General features: G+C 40.4%; 10 protein-coding genes across 10 annotated transcripts; 7 read left to right on the top strand and 3 right to left on the bottom strand.

Annotated features, from left to right (window-relative positions):
• Window positions 1–349: 349 nt before the first annotated feature.
• Window positions 350–1,057, top strand: HG535_0A03550 (GNAT family N-acetyltransferase; the record flags this gene model as incomplete). Its single annotated transcript, XM_037286249.1, has 1 exon — window positions 350–1,057. The coding sequence occupies one exon, from the start codon at window positions 350–352 to the stop codon at window positions 1,055–1,057; it is 708 nt and encodes a 235-aa protein (XP_037142144.1).
• Window positions 1,058–2,077: 1,020 nt separating this feature from the next.
• HEM13 (coproporphyrinogen oxidase) lies at window positions 2,078–3,103 on the top strand (the record flags this gene model as incomplete). Its single annotated transcript, XM_037286248.1, has 1 exon — window positions 2,078–3,103. The coding sequence occupies one exon, from the start codon at window positions 2,078–2,080 to the stop codon at window positions 3,101–3,103; it is 1,026 nt and encodes a 341-aa protein (XP_037142143.1).
• A 278-nt stretch (window positions 3,104–3,381) lies between these two features.
• On the bottom strand, window positions 3,382–3,714 carry RPC11 (DNA-directed RNA polymerase III core subunit RPC11; the record flags this gene model as incomplete). Its single annotated transcript, XM_037286247.1, has 1 exon — window positions 3,382–3,714. One exon carries the CDS (start codon window positions 3,712–3,714, stop codon window positions 3,382–3,384), a length of 333 nt encoding a protein of 110 aa, XP_037142142.1.
• Window positions 3,715–4,123: 409 nt separating this feature from the next.
• On the bottom strand, window positions 4,124–4,612 carry HG535_0A03520 (uncharacterized protein; the record flags this gene model as incomplete). The annotated part of the gene is made up of 1 exon (XM_037286246.1): window positions 4,124–4,612. The coding sequence occupies one exon, from the start codon at window positions 4,610–4,612 to the stop codon at window positions 4,124–4,126; it is 489 nt and encodes a 162-aa protein (XP_037142141.1).
• Window positions 4,613–4,816: 204 nt separating this feature from the next.
• DET1 (acid phosphatase DET1) lies at window positions 4,817–5,773 on the top strand (the record flags this gene model as incomplete). The annotated part of the gene is made up of 1 exon (XM_037286245.1): window positions 4,817–5,773. One exon carries the CDS (start codon window positions 4,817–4,819, stop codon window positions 5,771–5,773), a length of 957 nt encoding a protein of 318 aa, XP_037142140.1.
• Window positions 5,774–6,535: 762 nt separating this feature from the next.
• Window positions 6,536–7,282, top strand: TPI1 (triose-phosphate isomerase TPI1; the record flags this gene model as incomplete). Its single annotated transcript, XM_037286244.1, has 1 exon — window positions 6,536–7,282. The coding sequence occupies one exon, from the start codon at window positions 6,536–6,538 to the stop codon at window positions 7,280–7,282; it is 747 nt and encodes a 248-aa protein (XP_037142139.1).
• A 79-nt stretch (window positions 7,283–7,361) lies between these two features.
• Window positions 7,362–8,060, bottom strand: ALG14 (N-acetylglucosaminyldiphosphodolichol N-acetylglucosaminyltransferase anchoring subunit ALG14; the record flags this gene model as incomplete). Its single annotated transcript, XM_037286243.1, has 1 exon — window positions 7,362–8,060. The coding sequence occupies one exon, from the start codon at window positions 8,058–8,060 to the stop codon at window positions 7,362–7,364; it is 699 nt and encodes a 232-aa protein (XP_037142138.1).
• Window positions 8,061–8,674: 614 nt separating this feature from the next.
• HG535_0A03480 (uncharacterized protein) lies at window positions 8,675–9,307 on the top strand (the record flags this gene model as incomplete). Its single annotated transcript, XM_037286242.1, has 1 exon — window positions 8,675–9,307. The coding sequence occupies one exon, from the start codon at window positions 8,675–8,677 to the stop codon at window positions 9,305–9,307; it is 633 nt and encodes a 210-aa protein (XP_037142137.1).
• A 663-nt stretch (window positions 9,308–9,970) lies between these two features.
• On the top strand, window positions 9,971–10,609 carry HSP26 (chaperone protein HSP26; the record flags this gene model as incomplete). Its single annotated transcript, XM_037286241.1, has 1 exon — window positions 9,971–10,609. One exon carries the CDS (start codon window positions 9,971–9,973, stop codon window positions 10,607–10,609), a length of 639 nt encoding a protein of 212 aa, XP_037142136.1.
• A 300-nt stretch (window positions 10,610–10,909) lies between these two features.
• Window positions 10,910–13,723, top strand: RDH54 (DNA-dependent ATPase RDH54; the record flags this gene model as incomplete). The annotated part of the gene is made up of 1 exon (XM_037286240.1): window positions 10,910–13,723. One exon carries the CDS (start codon window positions 10,910–10,912, stop codon window positions 13,721–13,723), a length of 2,814 nt encoding a protein of 937 aa, XP_037142135.1.
• Window positions 13,724–13,771: the final 48 nt, after the last annotated feature.

The raw sequence follows: 13,771 nt of genomic DNA, 5'->3' as shown, positions 1-13,771 counted from the left end.
AGCGGCGGGCGTTGCGCGCTGCGCTGCTGGAGCACGCCAAGGAATTGGGGCCTGTAAGCTTGCTGGTCGGCCGGCGTCGTGGTATGGTGTTGAAGTTCTCGCGGCCAACGTTTGTGGCAGACGAGGCCAGGTTCAGCGGCGAGACAGTCTTTTCTTATCGCTTACAGTGCAGCGGGATGGGAGCCGCAGCGGTGCGCGCGACGGCTGCTGGCGTAGCGTTGTCGCATTGTTTGTCGCGACAAGACGTCCAAGTGCGCGGCGCATAAGGCCATCATGGGCCAAGCAGCAGCGCGTATATAAGATCAAGACGGATCGGGGCGTGGCAGTCACGTTCAATAGTCTAGGTAGCATGAGGAGGCGCAATGAGTATGACCAGGAAGTGGGCTTCCCAGTGGCGAACTGGAAGGGCAGACGGTTCCCTGAAAAAGTCACCATCGCCGGTGACTACTGTGTGCTTGAGCCGCTAGATTGCGCGAGACATGCGGAGCAGCTTTTCGAGGCTTTCGGGAGGGAAGACGCGGGCTCCATGTGGACATACCTTCCCGTTGGCCCATTCAGAGACGCGGAAGAATTTCAAAAGCACGTTCGGTCGCTGGCAGAGTCGACGCAGGCCGTCCATTTTGCGATTGTCAATAGGCGCACTGGGCGTGCAATGGGGTCCTTCTGTTTGACCAGGATTGACGCCGAAAACGGCGTAGCAGAAGTGGGCCTTGTTGTGTTCTCGCCGGGAATGCAGAAAACTGTCATGTCCACTGAGGCGCATTACCTGTTGCTGAGACACGCTTTTGAATCGCTGCAATATAGAAGGTTAGAGTGGAAATGCGACGTGTGCAACGAGCCGTCTAAGCGGGCCGCGTTGAGACTAGGTTTCCAGCATGAGGGCATGTTCAGACAAACCGCGGTGTGGAAAGGTGTAAATCGAAACCACCACTGGTTCTCGATCATAGATGCGGAGTGGGAAACGTGCAGTGAGGCTTTCCGACAATGGTTATGCGACGCTAATTTCGAGAATGGCAAGCAGAAAAGAGCCCTGGTCGATATAAGGAACGGCTGCTAGACGCGCTGGCAGCTGTGGGGCAAGCAGTCTGGGTCAGTTCTGCTCTTGCAGTGAGGTTCAAGCAACTGAACGTGCTGAGTTTCGATTTGCCGCGTACCAGCCTCTGCTGTGACGCCGAGGACGTGTCTACAGCTCGATCTCGGTACAACAAGAACCGCCAGTACAGCAATTGACTACTATTTCTTGATGCGGGTGTATCTGCAAAGCTGTTCCGGTCCACGCACATCATGTGAGAATTCGCGAGAAGCCAGCTTGGAGGAGAAAGGGCGCAGCTGTCATTGTGGGAGTACTGAGCCTGGCAGGAGCCACTGGTGACCGTCTCTAATGTGATATTAGGTTCAGTGTTTCCGCATGCCGGCGCTAATGTTGACTACAGGGGAGATGTCTGTGTGACTAGATAGCTCTTGAGATTGCAATAGTATTGACTCGAAACTATAATATGGATATTACCAGTTTTGAAGTTAAACGGGTGGTGTTTCTTTTTTTCAGAGATCTTACGGCATTTTACATCTGATACGAGGTTGCTGACACATTTGTGCCCATTCGACGAACAATAACGATAGCACACGCGAGAAGGCTCACTGTACATAGTCATTTTCATATATCATAGGAGTACATTTGCAACAACGAGACAGAACTTGCATGCTCGTATACGAGTTTGCAACATGTTAATTTAGCCTCATAATTATTTATACGAAGCCAGGTTTGGCAGGAACCCTTTATACACAAGTTCTGCATGCATAATACTGCCTTTTATTATTATTACTTGCATTTGGAAAAACTATGTGGGACGATCCAGCTGATTGAAAATTTCAATTATACAATCAGTAAGAAAAATGAAAAAAACAGTGTTTTTTAAACGATAACCAACAACAATATGATAGTAATCTAAAGGAGCCCTATTCTAGCCAAGTGTTTATCGTTCCGTAAATCTGCATTCGCAAACTATATAAGTGTTACAATCCTGTTTATTATATTTCCTTTTGTCGCGGATTTCAGTTTCATTTCATTTTTTTCATAATGGGTCAAAAGCACAGATCATCCTTTTCAACATTAAAGATGCCAGCACCACAAGACCCTCAACATTTGCCAATTAGGCAACAGATGGAATCTCTAATCCGTCGTAAACAGGCCGAAATCACAAAAGGTTTGGAGACTTTAGATAATGTGAAGTTTCGTGCGGATTCTTGGACTCGTGGTAATGATGGTGGTGGTGGTACCTCTATGGTCATAGCAAATGGTGACACGTTTGAAAAAGGTGGTGTTAACGTTTCTGTCGTCTACGGCCAGCTATCCCCAGCAGCTGTTTCCGCAATGAAACATGATCATAAAAATTTAGAGCTTTGTGAAGACCCTTCAACTGGGCTTCCAAGTGCTGATGGTGTTAAATTCTTCGCCTGTGGTTTGAGTATGGTTATTCATCCAAATAATCCTCATGCTCCAACAACCCATTTGAATTACCGTTATTTTGAGACTTGGAACCCAGATGGTACTCCACAAGCTTGGTGGTTTGGTGGTGGTGCTGATTTAACACCTTCCTATCTGTACGAAGAAGATGCTGTTTTATTCCATCAGAACCATAAGAATGCTTTAGATAAGCATGACAAGGATCTATATCCACGTTTCAAAAAATGGTGCGATGAATATTTCTTAATAGCTCATCGTGGTGAAACCCGTGGTATTGGTGGTATTTTCTTCGATGATCTTGATGATAGAGATCCTCAAGAAATTTTGAAGATCGTCGAAGACTGTTTTGATGCTTTCTTGCCTTCCTATTTGCCAATCATTGCTAAGCGTAAGGATATGCCTTTCACCCCAGAACAAAAGAAATGGCAGGCCATTAGACGTGGTAGATACGTCGAGTTTAATTTGATTTACGATAGGGGAACACAATTTGGTCTAAGAACTCCTGGATCTCGTGTCGAATCTATTTTGATGAGTTTGCCTGAATACGCTTCATGGCTATACGATCACCACCCAGAACCTGGTTCTGAAGAGGAAAAACTCATCAAAGTTACCACAAAACCAAGGGAGTGGGTCAAATAAATTCAAAATATTTATTCCCATTTTTCGAATGATACTCTGTGATTATCATTGCTAATGCCAGTTGATGTTGAACTTTTCTGATAAATATATTTATTTATTAATTTATACATATAGATTTATTTTACCTTTTTTTTCAAATGATCATGCATGAGTGGTGAAAAAATGCCTGAAAAGCAGCACAATTCCATTGGTTCTATAATAGTTTATATGTAAAGTAAGTGAAAGAAAAATATATATTGAAAAATCAAGCCCCCAAAATTCAATTTGAACATCTTTGGTCAGTTCTCTTTCCATCTATGCCCACAGTTCACGCATTTGTAAAAAGTTGTCATAGGTTCATCGGCAGATCTAATTTGTAACTGGAAGAAATAAGCACTTTCGCCTCCACATTTTTCGTAATTTGGGCATTGAACTTTTGTTTGATCAACATTATCCCATCCTCCACCGAGAACATCATCAACCTCTTTTCTAGGCAGTTTCTTTCTATCGTAGATCTCTATACCTTCTATTGGAAACTCGTATGGGCATGACCGGCATGTTAGCGAGTACAGTCCGCTATCAGCATGTGCTATGAGCAGCATATTATTGCATACGGGACAAAAGGAGAGCATGGCCTTAGATCGCCACCGAACCCCTGCGAATTGCTCTGTTTATTCTTAAATATTGAGATGACCTTTTCGTCAAAATGCGCACAACGCTTTAAATTTTCATATCCTTGCAGGTTTCCAAAAAAATGATTCCCGAAAAACCCATCACGTGAAATAACAATGGAGCTCATAAATCAAGTAATCATAGTCATACTGGGATTATATCAATACAGCGCCTTACCTATGGACATTTATCACTCACTGGATCATAGCAAAACTTTTCAAATGGAATATATCTGTATATCGGGCAACAATAAAAGTATATACTATTATTCAAAGCCCTCTCGCTGATTTGACTTCCGAACCATTCTCTTTCCGCTAATTAAGCATTCTTTACATTTGAACCTCGGCACTTTATACATTGTTTTGTTTTTCAATCGGCATTCTTTTCGATCCATGATTTCAGTGAGTACCAATCAATCTCTCCGTTCATCAAGTGCTTTTGTGTATAATAATCGACCGGAAAACTTTTCTTAACCGCTACCAAAGATGGAATATCGTGGACACCAAACCTAAGTAAAATTTCCTTGGTCTCGGGCCAGTCTGTTTCAACGTCGACGCAGTTTATTTTCTTGTCTGTTTCTAACATGACAATCCTGTTTAATGCCCCGGTTAGTATATCGCAGGATTCATTATTTCTTATGGTAAAATTCATTACCAAAGGTACTCTATTGCTAGCGATCAATGTGTCAGTCATCTCATTTTCATTTCTAACAGATAAAAACACTTGATTTGGTTCCCTGACGGAAGGACCATTCCCTTTATTTCCTGCAAAGAAATTGCTAGCAATCCAATTCCAATAGGGCCTCCTATTTAAAGTGAATCCAACCCTGCTTCTGACACGATAAACCCTAGAAAGCATTGTACTACTCTAGTGCTTCCATTGGCAAAAAATCTTGAACTTGAAATCTCCGAGCTTTATTTTTCCCAATTTCGATTTGAAAAGCGATATTCTAAATGAATTTACAACGTATCGGACAAATAAATTCATCATATTTACAGAAAATTTACAAACGGCCTGATATTTTTCTCAAATCCTCTTTATTTCTCACCCTCACAGGATTCAATGTCGGCACAATCAATAGAGTGCGTCGGCTGTCATAAGCCAAGACTGATTGTACTTATAAGGCATGGTGAGAGTGAATCGAACAAGGATAAAACTATAAATCAGCATACACCAAACCATTTGATACCATTAACGAAGAGGGGATGGGATCAGGCGAGACAGGCTGGTGTTGAATTATTAAAAGTCCTCAATATAGATGATAAAGACTTGGCACACAAGCTTGAATCAAAGTATGAATCTAAAGAAAATCTGGGTGATAAGCTGGAATTGAGCGGTTATCAGAGATATGATAAGAAAAAGGATAGACATGTAGTTTTTTATACTTCACCATACAAAAGAACAAGAGAGACATTGAAGGGTATCCTAGATGTATTTGATGAGTATAATGAGCTGAACTGCGGAGTCAAGATCTGTAATGATGATAGATATGAGCCGTGCGGTAAAAACAAATTAGCCACATGGACGCCTCCAAGATTTCCCAGTGGTGTCTACGAAAACAGCAATGTTAAAGAAAGCGATCTTCTAGAGCTAAAGAATAGTGAAAAGCATTTCATTCAATATCGCGTCAAGGACGATCCCAGAATCAGAGAGCAAGATTTTGGTAATTTTCAGCACATCAGCAGTATGCAAGATGTGATGAGGAAAAGATCTACCTATGGCCATTTTTTCTACAGATTCCAGGAAGGAGAAAGCGCTGCAGATGTCTATGACAGGGTCGCGAGCTTTCAGGAAACGCTATTCAGATATTTCGAAAAGACAAATAAAAGACCTAGAGATGCCATCGTCTTGGTAACCCACGGTATCTACTCCAGAGTATTCCTGATGAAATGGTTTAGATGGACATACGAAGAATTCGAATCCTTTGTGAACGTTCCAAACGGATGCATGATTGTCATGGAATATAACTCTGAATCTGACAGATATGAACTTAGAACACAATTACCAAAGTGGTGTTAGCCCCGAATGGCATACATATATACACATATTTATTTAAGACAAAACAATAGAAGTTCTTGTCTTACACCTTTCACCTTTTTGAAGATGCTACGTAGTGTCGCCATTGATATGCCAACAACCTGAGTAGTTGTCATTACCACTGGTGATCATCCGAAGAGTCTAAAACAAAGATGATTACCCGACATTCTCGTGTATCACTATAATCTCTTCCGTCCTTCAAACCTCTACTTTATTTTCGTGTCCGAACAAACCAGGAGAAGTAGATTTCCTTCAATGGTGCCATGTCCGGAAAACAGGATGCCAGAAGAAGCTATTTATCCAAGATTCCACTTTTCCTCCATGGCCTCATCACAAGACGGTGCCGAAGGAGAGGCTGCCACGTTAAGGCGCCAGGAAAACGACTCAATAAGCGAAATCTTGTTATGTCCAACCGATTATTGAAACTCCCGGCAAGACTACCACCACAATTAATTCAGTTAGCTATACCATGCCATTCTCAGGTGTGAATAAACCGTATGATCTATGCAGAAAAAAATTAAAAAAAGGACGTAACCCGAATAGTTGCACTAGATGTTGGTTGATTCGACCTGGTTCCATGGTAATTGGCTGAGGGTATCATGCTTTCAGTATTTTTTATTTTTCAATATATAAAGCGATCACTTTGATTATATCTTGGAACGTTATCACTTGATTGCTGGATGCTTATTTTGTGTTTAAGTATTACCCCAAGTAATATCTCAATACTTTATAATAAATAACAAAATGGCTAGAACTTTTTTCGTTGGTGGTAATTTTAAATTGAACGGTTCCAAACCTTCTATTAAGGAGATTGTTGAAAGATTGAACAATGCTGATCTTCCACAAAATGTTGAGGTTGTCCTTTGTCCACCTGCTCCATACTTGGAATACACTGCATCTTTGATCACCAAGCCTCAATTAGCTGTCGGTGCTCAAAACACTTATCTAAAGGCTTCTGGTGCTTTCACTGGTGAAAACTCAGTTGACCAAATCAAGGAATTAGGTTCCAAATGGGTTATTCTAGGTCACTCTGAAAGAAGAACTATTTTCCACGAAGACGACAAATTTGTCGCTGACAAGACCAAATTTGCTCTAGGTCAAGGTGTTGGTGTTATCTTGTGTATTGGTGAAACTTTGGAAGAAAAGAAGGCTGGTGTCACTTTGAAGGTTGTCGAAAGACAATTGAATGCTGTTATCGATGAAGTCAAGGACTGGTCTAACGTCGTTGTTGCTTACGAACCAGTCTGGGCTATTGGTACCGGTCTAGCTGCTACTGCTGAAGATGCTCAAGATATCCACAAATCTATCAGAGATTTCTTGGCCACCAAGTTGGGTGAAAAGACTGCTGGAGAAACTAGAATTCTATACGGTGGATCCGCTAACGGTGCTAATGTCGCTTCCTTCAAGGATAAGTCTGACATTGACGGTTTCTTGGTTGGCGGTGCTTCTTTGAAGCCAGAATTCGTTCAAATTGTCAACTCCAGAAAGTAAATGTGACTTGAACGACTTTCTAAGTATATGATATAGAAAATTTAAATAAATTCGCAATGGTTTATGTTTAATGACTTACCTAAACAAGAATTCCGTAGTATTCGGCTCGGGGTTTTGCAATCTGTAATTCCTTCCACTGCACAACGAAAGAATCGGCTAACCAATATAAAAGCTTACCACTCAGACTTAATGACGTAATTCGTGCCAATGATTCGACATATACTATGTTAGATCTTGACTGAAATAGGTTTACCCATTCAAACAATTTAAACCATAATGCTAATACGCAACATGTCCCAGGACCATTTAGTAGTACCAAATGTGGGCTGGAATAAAATCTAAGCGATATGCTCAGAGCTTTGAAACATGAATCGACCAGAGTTCTCACAATTGTTACGAAGCTGGAAAAATAGCTCGAATTAACTTCACGAGCCTTGATGAATTCGTAGAATTCAATGCGGCACTTCAAGTCTGTCTTTTTGGCCAGCTGCGCAAACGCTGCGCGTGATTGTGTGTCGGAATAGCCAACGAATAATGTATTACTATTGGCAAGCAACAAATCACTATAATTCTCCAATAACCGCAACATCTCCCCCGTATGTCCGCCAGATCCCAAGAAGACAAAAACCTTCAATTGCCCCTTTCGCTTCGAGTTCAGCCGCAATGGGCTGTCATCTTGCCTTTGCTTCAGAAAAAACGGCAGTATACAGATTAAACGTACAAGGTAAATAGCATATAGCACCAGCAGGCCTATAGAAATGTGGGTAGTACGCATCATCAATCAATTAGAGCCACTGCATGCAAATATGCTAGAATAAACCTTATTTTGCTCTTCTAAGCCGTCGCGCACAACAGTTTCCTGGATAGTATCTTACTCTCACAACGAAGCAAGATAGTAAAAGAAATTTTCTGTTTTCAACTCTGTCAAAGCTTCATATAAACTCCTAGGCGTCGTGTCTCACAATGACAAAGTAGGTAACTCTGGAGGCACAGTCCGGTTTTTGCAGCTTTTCACCTTGTTTCAAGAAGAAGAATAGCGAGATTGCAGCGTTTCGCTCTTATCTTTACTAGTTTTGGAAATGTTGCATCATTTTTTGCAGGAAAACTTTTTATACACTTTCTGCTTGAACAGGAAATGCCACGAAATTTGAACCAGGATGCGAAAAGAACAAAACAATTGATTCAAGAGCTGACAGACTAAGAATTTAGCAAACAGAGAAGTTTTTTTAGAAATATGGCAAAGGGTTACTAGCAGCGAATGTGCTACACGAAAATATTGGGCTCCATTTACTACTTGTTGCTAGATAAGAGCTTCCATATATATAGAAGATACAGCTCAAACTAGATCATCGTTCGTCAGCAGAACTGAGAGAATATATCCAATGGATCAAAATGCTTAGACGTTCTAAGAGCACAATTAATAACAATGGCAAGAAAAGACATTCAATGTTTATAGATCTTAAACATTCTATACTGTCAGCAAATGATCCGATCACCGAGTCCACCTTTAAACACAGTTTCCAAACTAAAAATAAATCCCTTGATTCCCTGGCACTGGAAGATGATCTTACATTACAAGAAGTTCCACAAAAGATGAATAGAAAAGCCATTACAGCAAAGAAGACATCAAAGCTGAAACGAAGTAGCGTCGTGCTGGATAATAGTTTGTTGAGAGATTATAATATTGCTGTGAATCACTTCGAGAATCCCGTTTCAACTACAATACAAAGCAGTCACTCGAACCACAGTATTTCATCAGTCGCAAGCAAAATTTCATCATTGTTTTCATCGAATAGTTGTCTTTCGATACACGATCTGCTCAATGAAGATATAACGGATGAGAACAAGAAGCAGAAGACGTCCATAAGGAAACAAGAGCCGGTGAAAGCAGTTCGTGGTGCGATGATATATTTGTTTGATGCAGATCAGGGTAGTGTGAGCGAGCACATTTGGGATTTTGATGATGAGTATATTTCTGGCCACAACAATCGAACGTACAATAGGACTGAGCTCATATTTGACTGATTGAAAGATCTGGTGATGTCTTAAGGGGGGAATAAATATTTAATACTAAATTCTTTATAAGGTGTATAGATGAATTTTAATGAGGTATTATTGTAAGGACTTATCATATCTGAGGATTATGAGTGATTTATTCTTTCTTTTCACCTCACTTCTGAAGGCCTGTCGGTCAAACGACATGTGTAGTATTGTTGAGGCCGCCCGAGTTTCTCATTCAAATTATCAATTCGTTGAAACTGAGATGAGCTGCTGAAGGTATCCCTGGGAATCAATATAGTAATCTCAGGACTCTTTTTTTTGTAATTATTGACAAAATTCTTTCTACAGGGGCCTAGATTTTTCGCGCATCAAGGGATGCCAGCAAATGAAAATGACAGTAATTAAGCATAGACCCCCGGAAGAACAAAATGGATACTTGTAGAAAACTTAGTAGTATCTTGACGAGTGGTTTTTAGATGAGTAGCTAGGGTTGAAAGTAGTAAGGGGTGTTGATCGAACTTACGAGAACGGTTACGCAAGGTAGCGTTACGCAGCATACCATGACAGAATGGTATATAAGGAGAGGTAATCATCCATGTAACAGGCCTCTCTTATTTTCTTCTTGTACTGCGTAACATCACACTCAAGAATCTAAGAAAAATACCTCTCAACATAGTATAATCAGCTATGTCCTTTAACACACCATTTTACGACTTTTTTGACGCTATCAACAACGAAGTTAATTCATTCAGCAGATTGCTTGACAATACTGGCTACAATGTGTACGACTCATCTGCTCGCAATGCCCAGCTCCCAAGCACTGATAAGCAAGTTACGAGAGCTGGGAAGAATAATCAAATTACACATTCTAAAGCTGCGCCATTGACTGCTTTGGATGATTGGTTCGAAAATGATTGGCCATTAATTCCAGAAGCCGTCGGTAAATCTAGTTTCGTACCTCCAGTCGACATTTTGGATCATGACAAGAATTACGAAGTCACTGTTACTGCACCGGGTGTCAAGGATAAGAAAGATATCAATTTAGAATATCACAAGGAAAGAAATCAAATCGTTGTTTCTGGTGAAATTCCATCCACTTTCGATGATTCAACAAAAGATAAGTTGAAAGTTCAGGAACGGTTCTCGGGTAAGTTTAAGAGAATTATCTCGCTTCCTGACTACCCTGGTATCGACGCTGATAATATCAAAGCAGATTATTCGAACGGTATCTTGACTTTGACTATCCCCAAGTTGAAGCCTTCCAAGGATGGGAGTGGCATTCAAAAGATAGAGATTTTCTCACAAGAATCCAGTAATAAGAAATGAGCAAAAGTACAAATAGAAGTTTGATCTTCGGTTTATTTTTGTTATGTTACGAGTTATGCTATATAGAAGTTATGTTATGTTATGTTATGTAGAACGTTATTCTTATGACAGATTTTGAATGATCCAACACTGTTTAAATTGACTGTACATGGTTGTGAACTTCTACTTATTGTGAGTTTATCTTCGTTACTTTCCTACACTCCTACTTGGTGTTGTTTTTGTAAGATGACACTTTCAGTTACTTCGCGCGTCTCTCGTGTAACTGCGACGCCTTAGAATTAACGCCCTCAATGAAAATAGATGTTTTCCTGGCAACTGTATCAATCCCATCGAGATAAACCTCTAATGCGAGTGCACAAATATGAGAATAAACCTTTCAAGCCACCCAAAAGACTGAACGACAGCCATGCTACACAAAACGTTATTCGATCAACATCAACAAAACGCCAAGGCGTAGCAGAAAGTGAAACAACATCTGTCAAGAAAGCAAAACCTATGTCATCGATGTCTGTCCACTCTTCTGATCCTTCCGATAACAAAAGGTATTTCACTCTCATGTACAGAAAGCCTACGCAGAAGAAGCACAAGACTTGGGCAGGCGATGGTTATGCTACATTTAGAGAGGGCGGCAAACTCAGTTTTTATGATGCAACTGGAAAATCTATCGGATCAGCTCAATATAAAAATGCGCCTGGAGATATGCTGGAAAACCTTTTTAAATCCTCTGGCTTGGAGATACAGTTGGACTACGAGGTTTCCGATGCAAAAGAATATCAGGAGGTCAAGAACGTACTGTTGGGTAATCGTCAAGAAAAATCAAGCAGTTCACAACATTTTGATCTTGGTGAGACCTCTCTAACTGTTGAGTCTTCCTCTCATAATAATGATAATCAAATTACACCTGCACCGCTATTTCAGAACAAAAGAGCAAACAAGTTTAAGCCACTAATTAAAACCTGTCCTGCAAGAAACAGTTTAATTTCTGGCCGCAAATCAGAATCGGAAAGTCACACAAATCCAGAAAGAAAAATGAGCTATCAGCCCGTATTTGATGCGTCTAAAATAGATGATCCTATCATTATGAATAAGCATTGTAGTGCAGAAGTTGACGTCATTGTCGATCCCTTCATAAGTAAGAACCTTAGATCTCATCAACGGGAAGGAATAAAATTCATGTACGATTGTGTTCTTGGGCTGTCAAGACCTCCGAAAGATTTGGCCACCAATCAAGAGGGCTTTACGTCCAGAAGTATTATTTTAGAGCAAGATTCAGATATACGAGGCTGTCTATTAGCAGATGAGATGGGCTTAGGAAAAACTCTTATGACGATTTCGCTGATTTGGACTCTTTTGAAGCAGACCCCCATTGCTTCCACTGTTTCGTGTTCTCAGTCGGGCGTTCCATTACAAGGTCTGATTAGCAAAGTACTAATAATTTGTCCTGTTACTTTGATTGCTAATTGGAAAAAAGAGTTTAGCAAATGGCTAAATCTCTCCAGAATTGGTATCTTAACTTTGAGCCCTCAAAACACATTAGAAAGAGACAAATACGAAGTACGAACCTTCTTACGGGTCCAGCGAACATATCAAGTCATGATCTTAGGATACGAAAAGTTACTTAGTGTCTCGGAAGAACTGGAAAAGAATAAGTCAGTATTAGATCTTTTAGTATGTGACGAAGGTCATCGTTTGAAGAACGGATCTTCAAAAATTCTTAATGTATTGAAATCGCTTGATATACAAAAAAAAATACTGTTGTCTGGTACACCAATTCAAAATGATTTAAATGAATTTTATAACATTATTGACTTCATAAATCCAGGCATTTTAGGTAGCTACCAACATTTTAAGAAAAGATTTATCTTACCAATCAGTAAAGCCAGAGATCCTTCGAATAGGCATAATGAGACGGCAGTCCAGAAAGGTGAGGAGCTCTCTCAAGAAATGATCGAGATAACGCAAAGATTCATATTGCGAAGAACAAGCTCAGTAATTGAATCCTACCTCCCTCCCAGAATGGATTTAATTTTATTTTGTAGGCCGACTGAAACACAAGTGATGGCTTTCAAAGATATACTACAAAACTGCGGCCCAGATTTACTGACAACAAGTTCAAACTCCTCACTCTCAGTGATTACACTACTGAAAAAAGTCTGCAACTCTCCTTCACTGATAGAGAGTGATGCTTATTTCAATACTACCCTAGGAGATTCTCGAATATTCAAGAAATACACACAAGCTTTGAATTCTGGAAAATTAAAAGTCTTGATGACGTTGTTGGAGCGAATCAGGAATGGAACAGAAGGTGAAAAAGTTGTAATTGTATCTAACTACACGCAAACTCTCGATATTATACAAAATTTGATGATTTCAGCTGATATGAGAATATGCCGGCTTGATGGATCAACTCCGAGCAAGCAACGTGATGGAATTGTGACATCTTTTAACCGAGACCTGTCACTCTTCGCTCTTCTACTCAGTGCAAAATCTGGAGGAGTCGGGTTGAATCTTATAGGAGCATCGCGCTTAATTCTCTTTGATAACGATTGGAATCCGTCGGTAGATCTGCAAGCCATGTCAAGAATACATAGGGACGGGCAAACAAAGCCATGTTATATCTATCGATTAGTCACGACAGGTTGTATTGATGAGAAAATTCTGCAGCGTCAGCTAATGAAGCAAAGTCTGAGCCAGAAGTTTTTGAGTGACTGCAATAATGGAAAAGACTCTTCGAACGACGACCTTTTCAACAAAGAAGACCTCAAAGACCTTTTTAGTGTCATTTTGGACACGCCGAGCAATACTCACGATCTGATATGCTCTTGTGATGGGGCAGGTGAAGAAGTGAACTCTGAATCAGTTGCATCGACTATGAACAATAAGGGGAAACGATACTCCCCTGATACGTGGATAAGTGCTTTGGAGGCACAAAAGTTACTTGAAGATAAGGAGGACCAAAATTTAGAAGAGAAAGCTAGCCTGATGAAGCGATGCTTAGTTGGCTACAAGCATATAGGTTCAAAGCATTTTTGCAATCTTCTGGATACAGTTGCAATGGAGGCTGCTCAAAATGCCCAAAGCGATGTCACATTTGCTTTTATGAAGCCTTCTTAAGCTAAATTACTTCCCGCTAAGAATAGAAAATGAAAAAATGTAAACTCA

Source organism: Zygotorulaspora mrakii, chromosome 1, assembly GCF_013402915.1.
Source record: "Zygotorulaspora mrakii chromosome 1, complete sequence".
In the NCBI taxonomy this organism is placed as follows: domain Eukaryota; kingdom Fungi; phylum Ascomycota; class Saccharomycetes; order Saccharomycetales; family Saccharomycetaceae; genus Zygotorulaspora; species Zygotorulaspora mrakii.
Note: the sequence above shows the minus strand (reverse complement) of the source record. Positions and strands in the feature narration are given on the sequence as shown.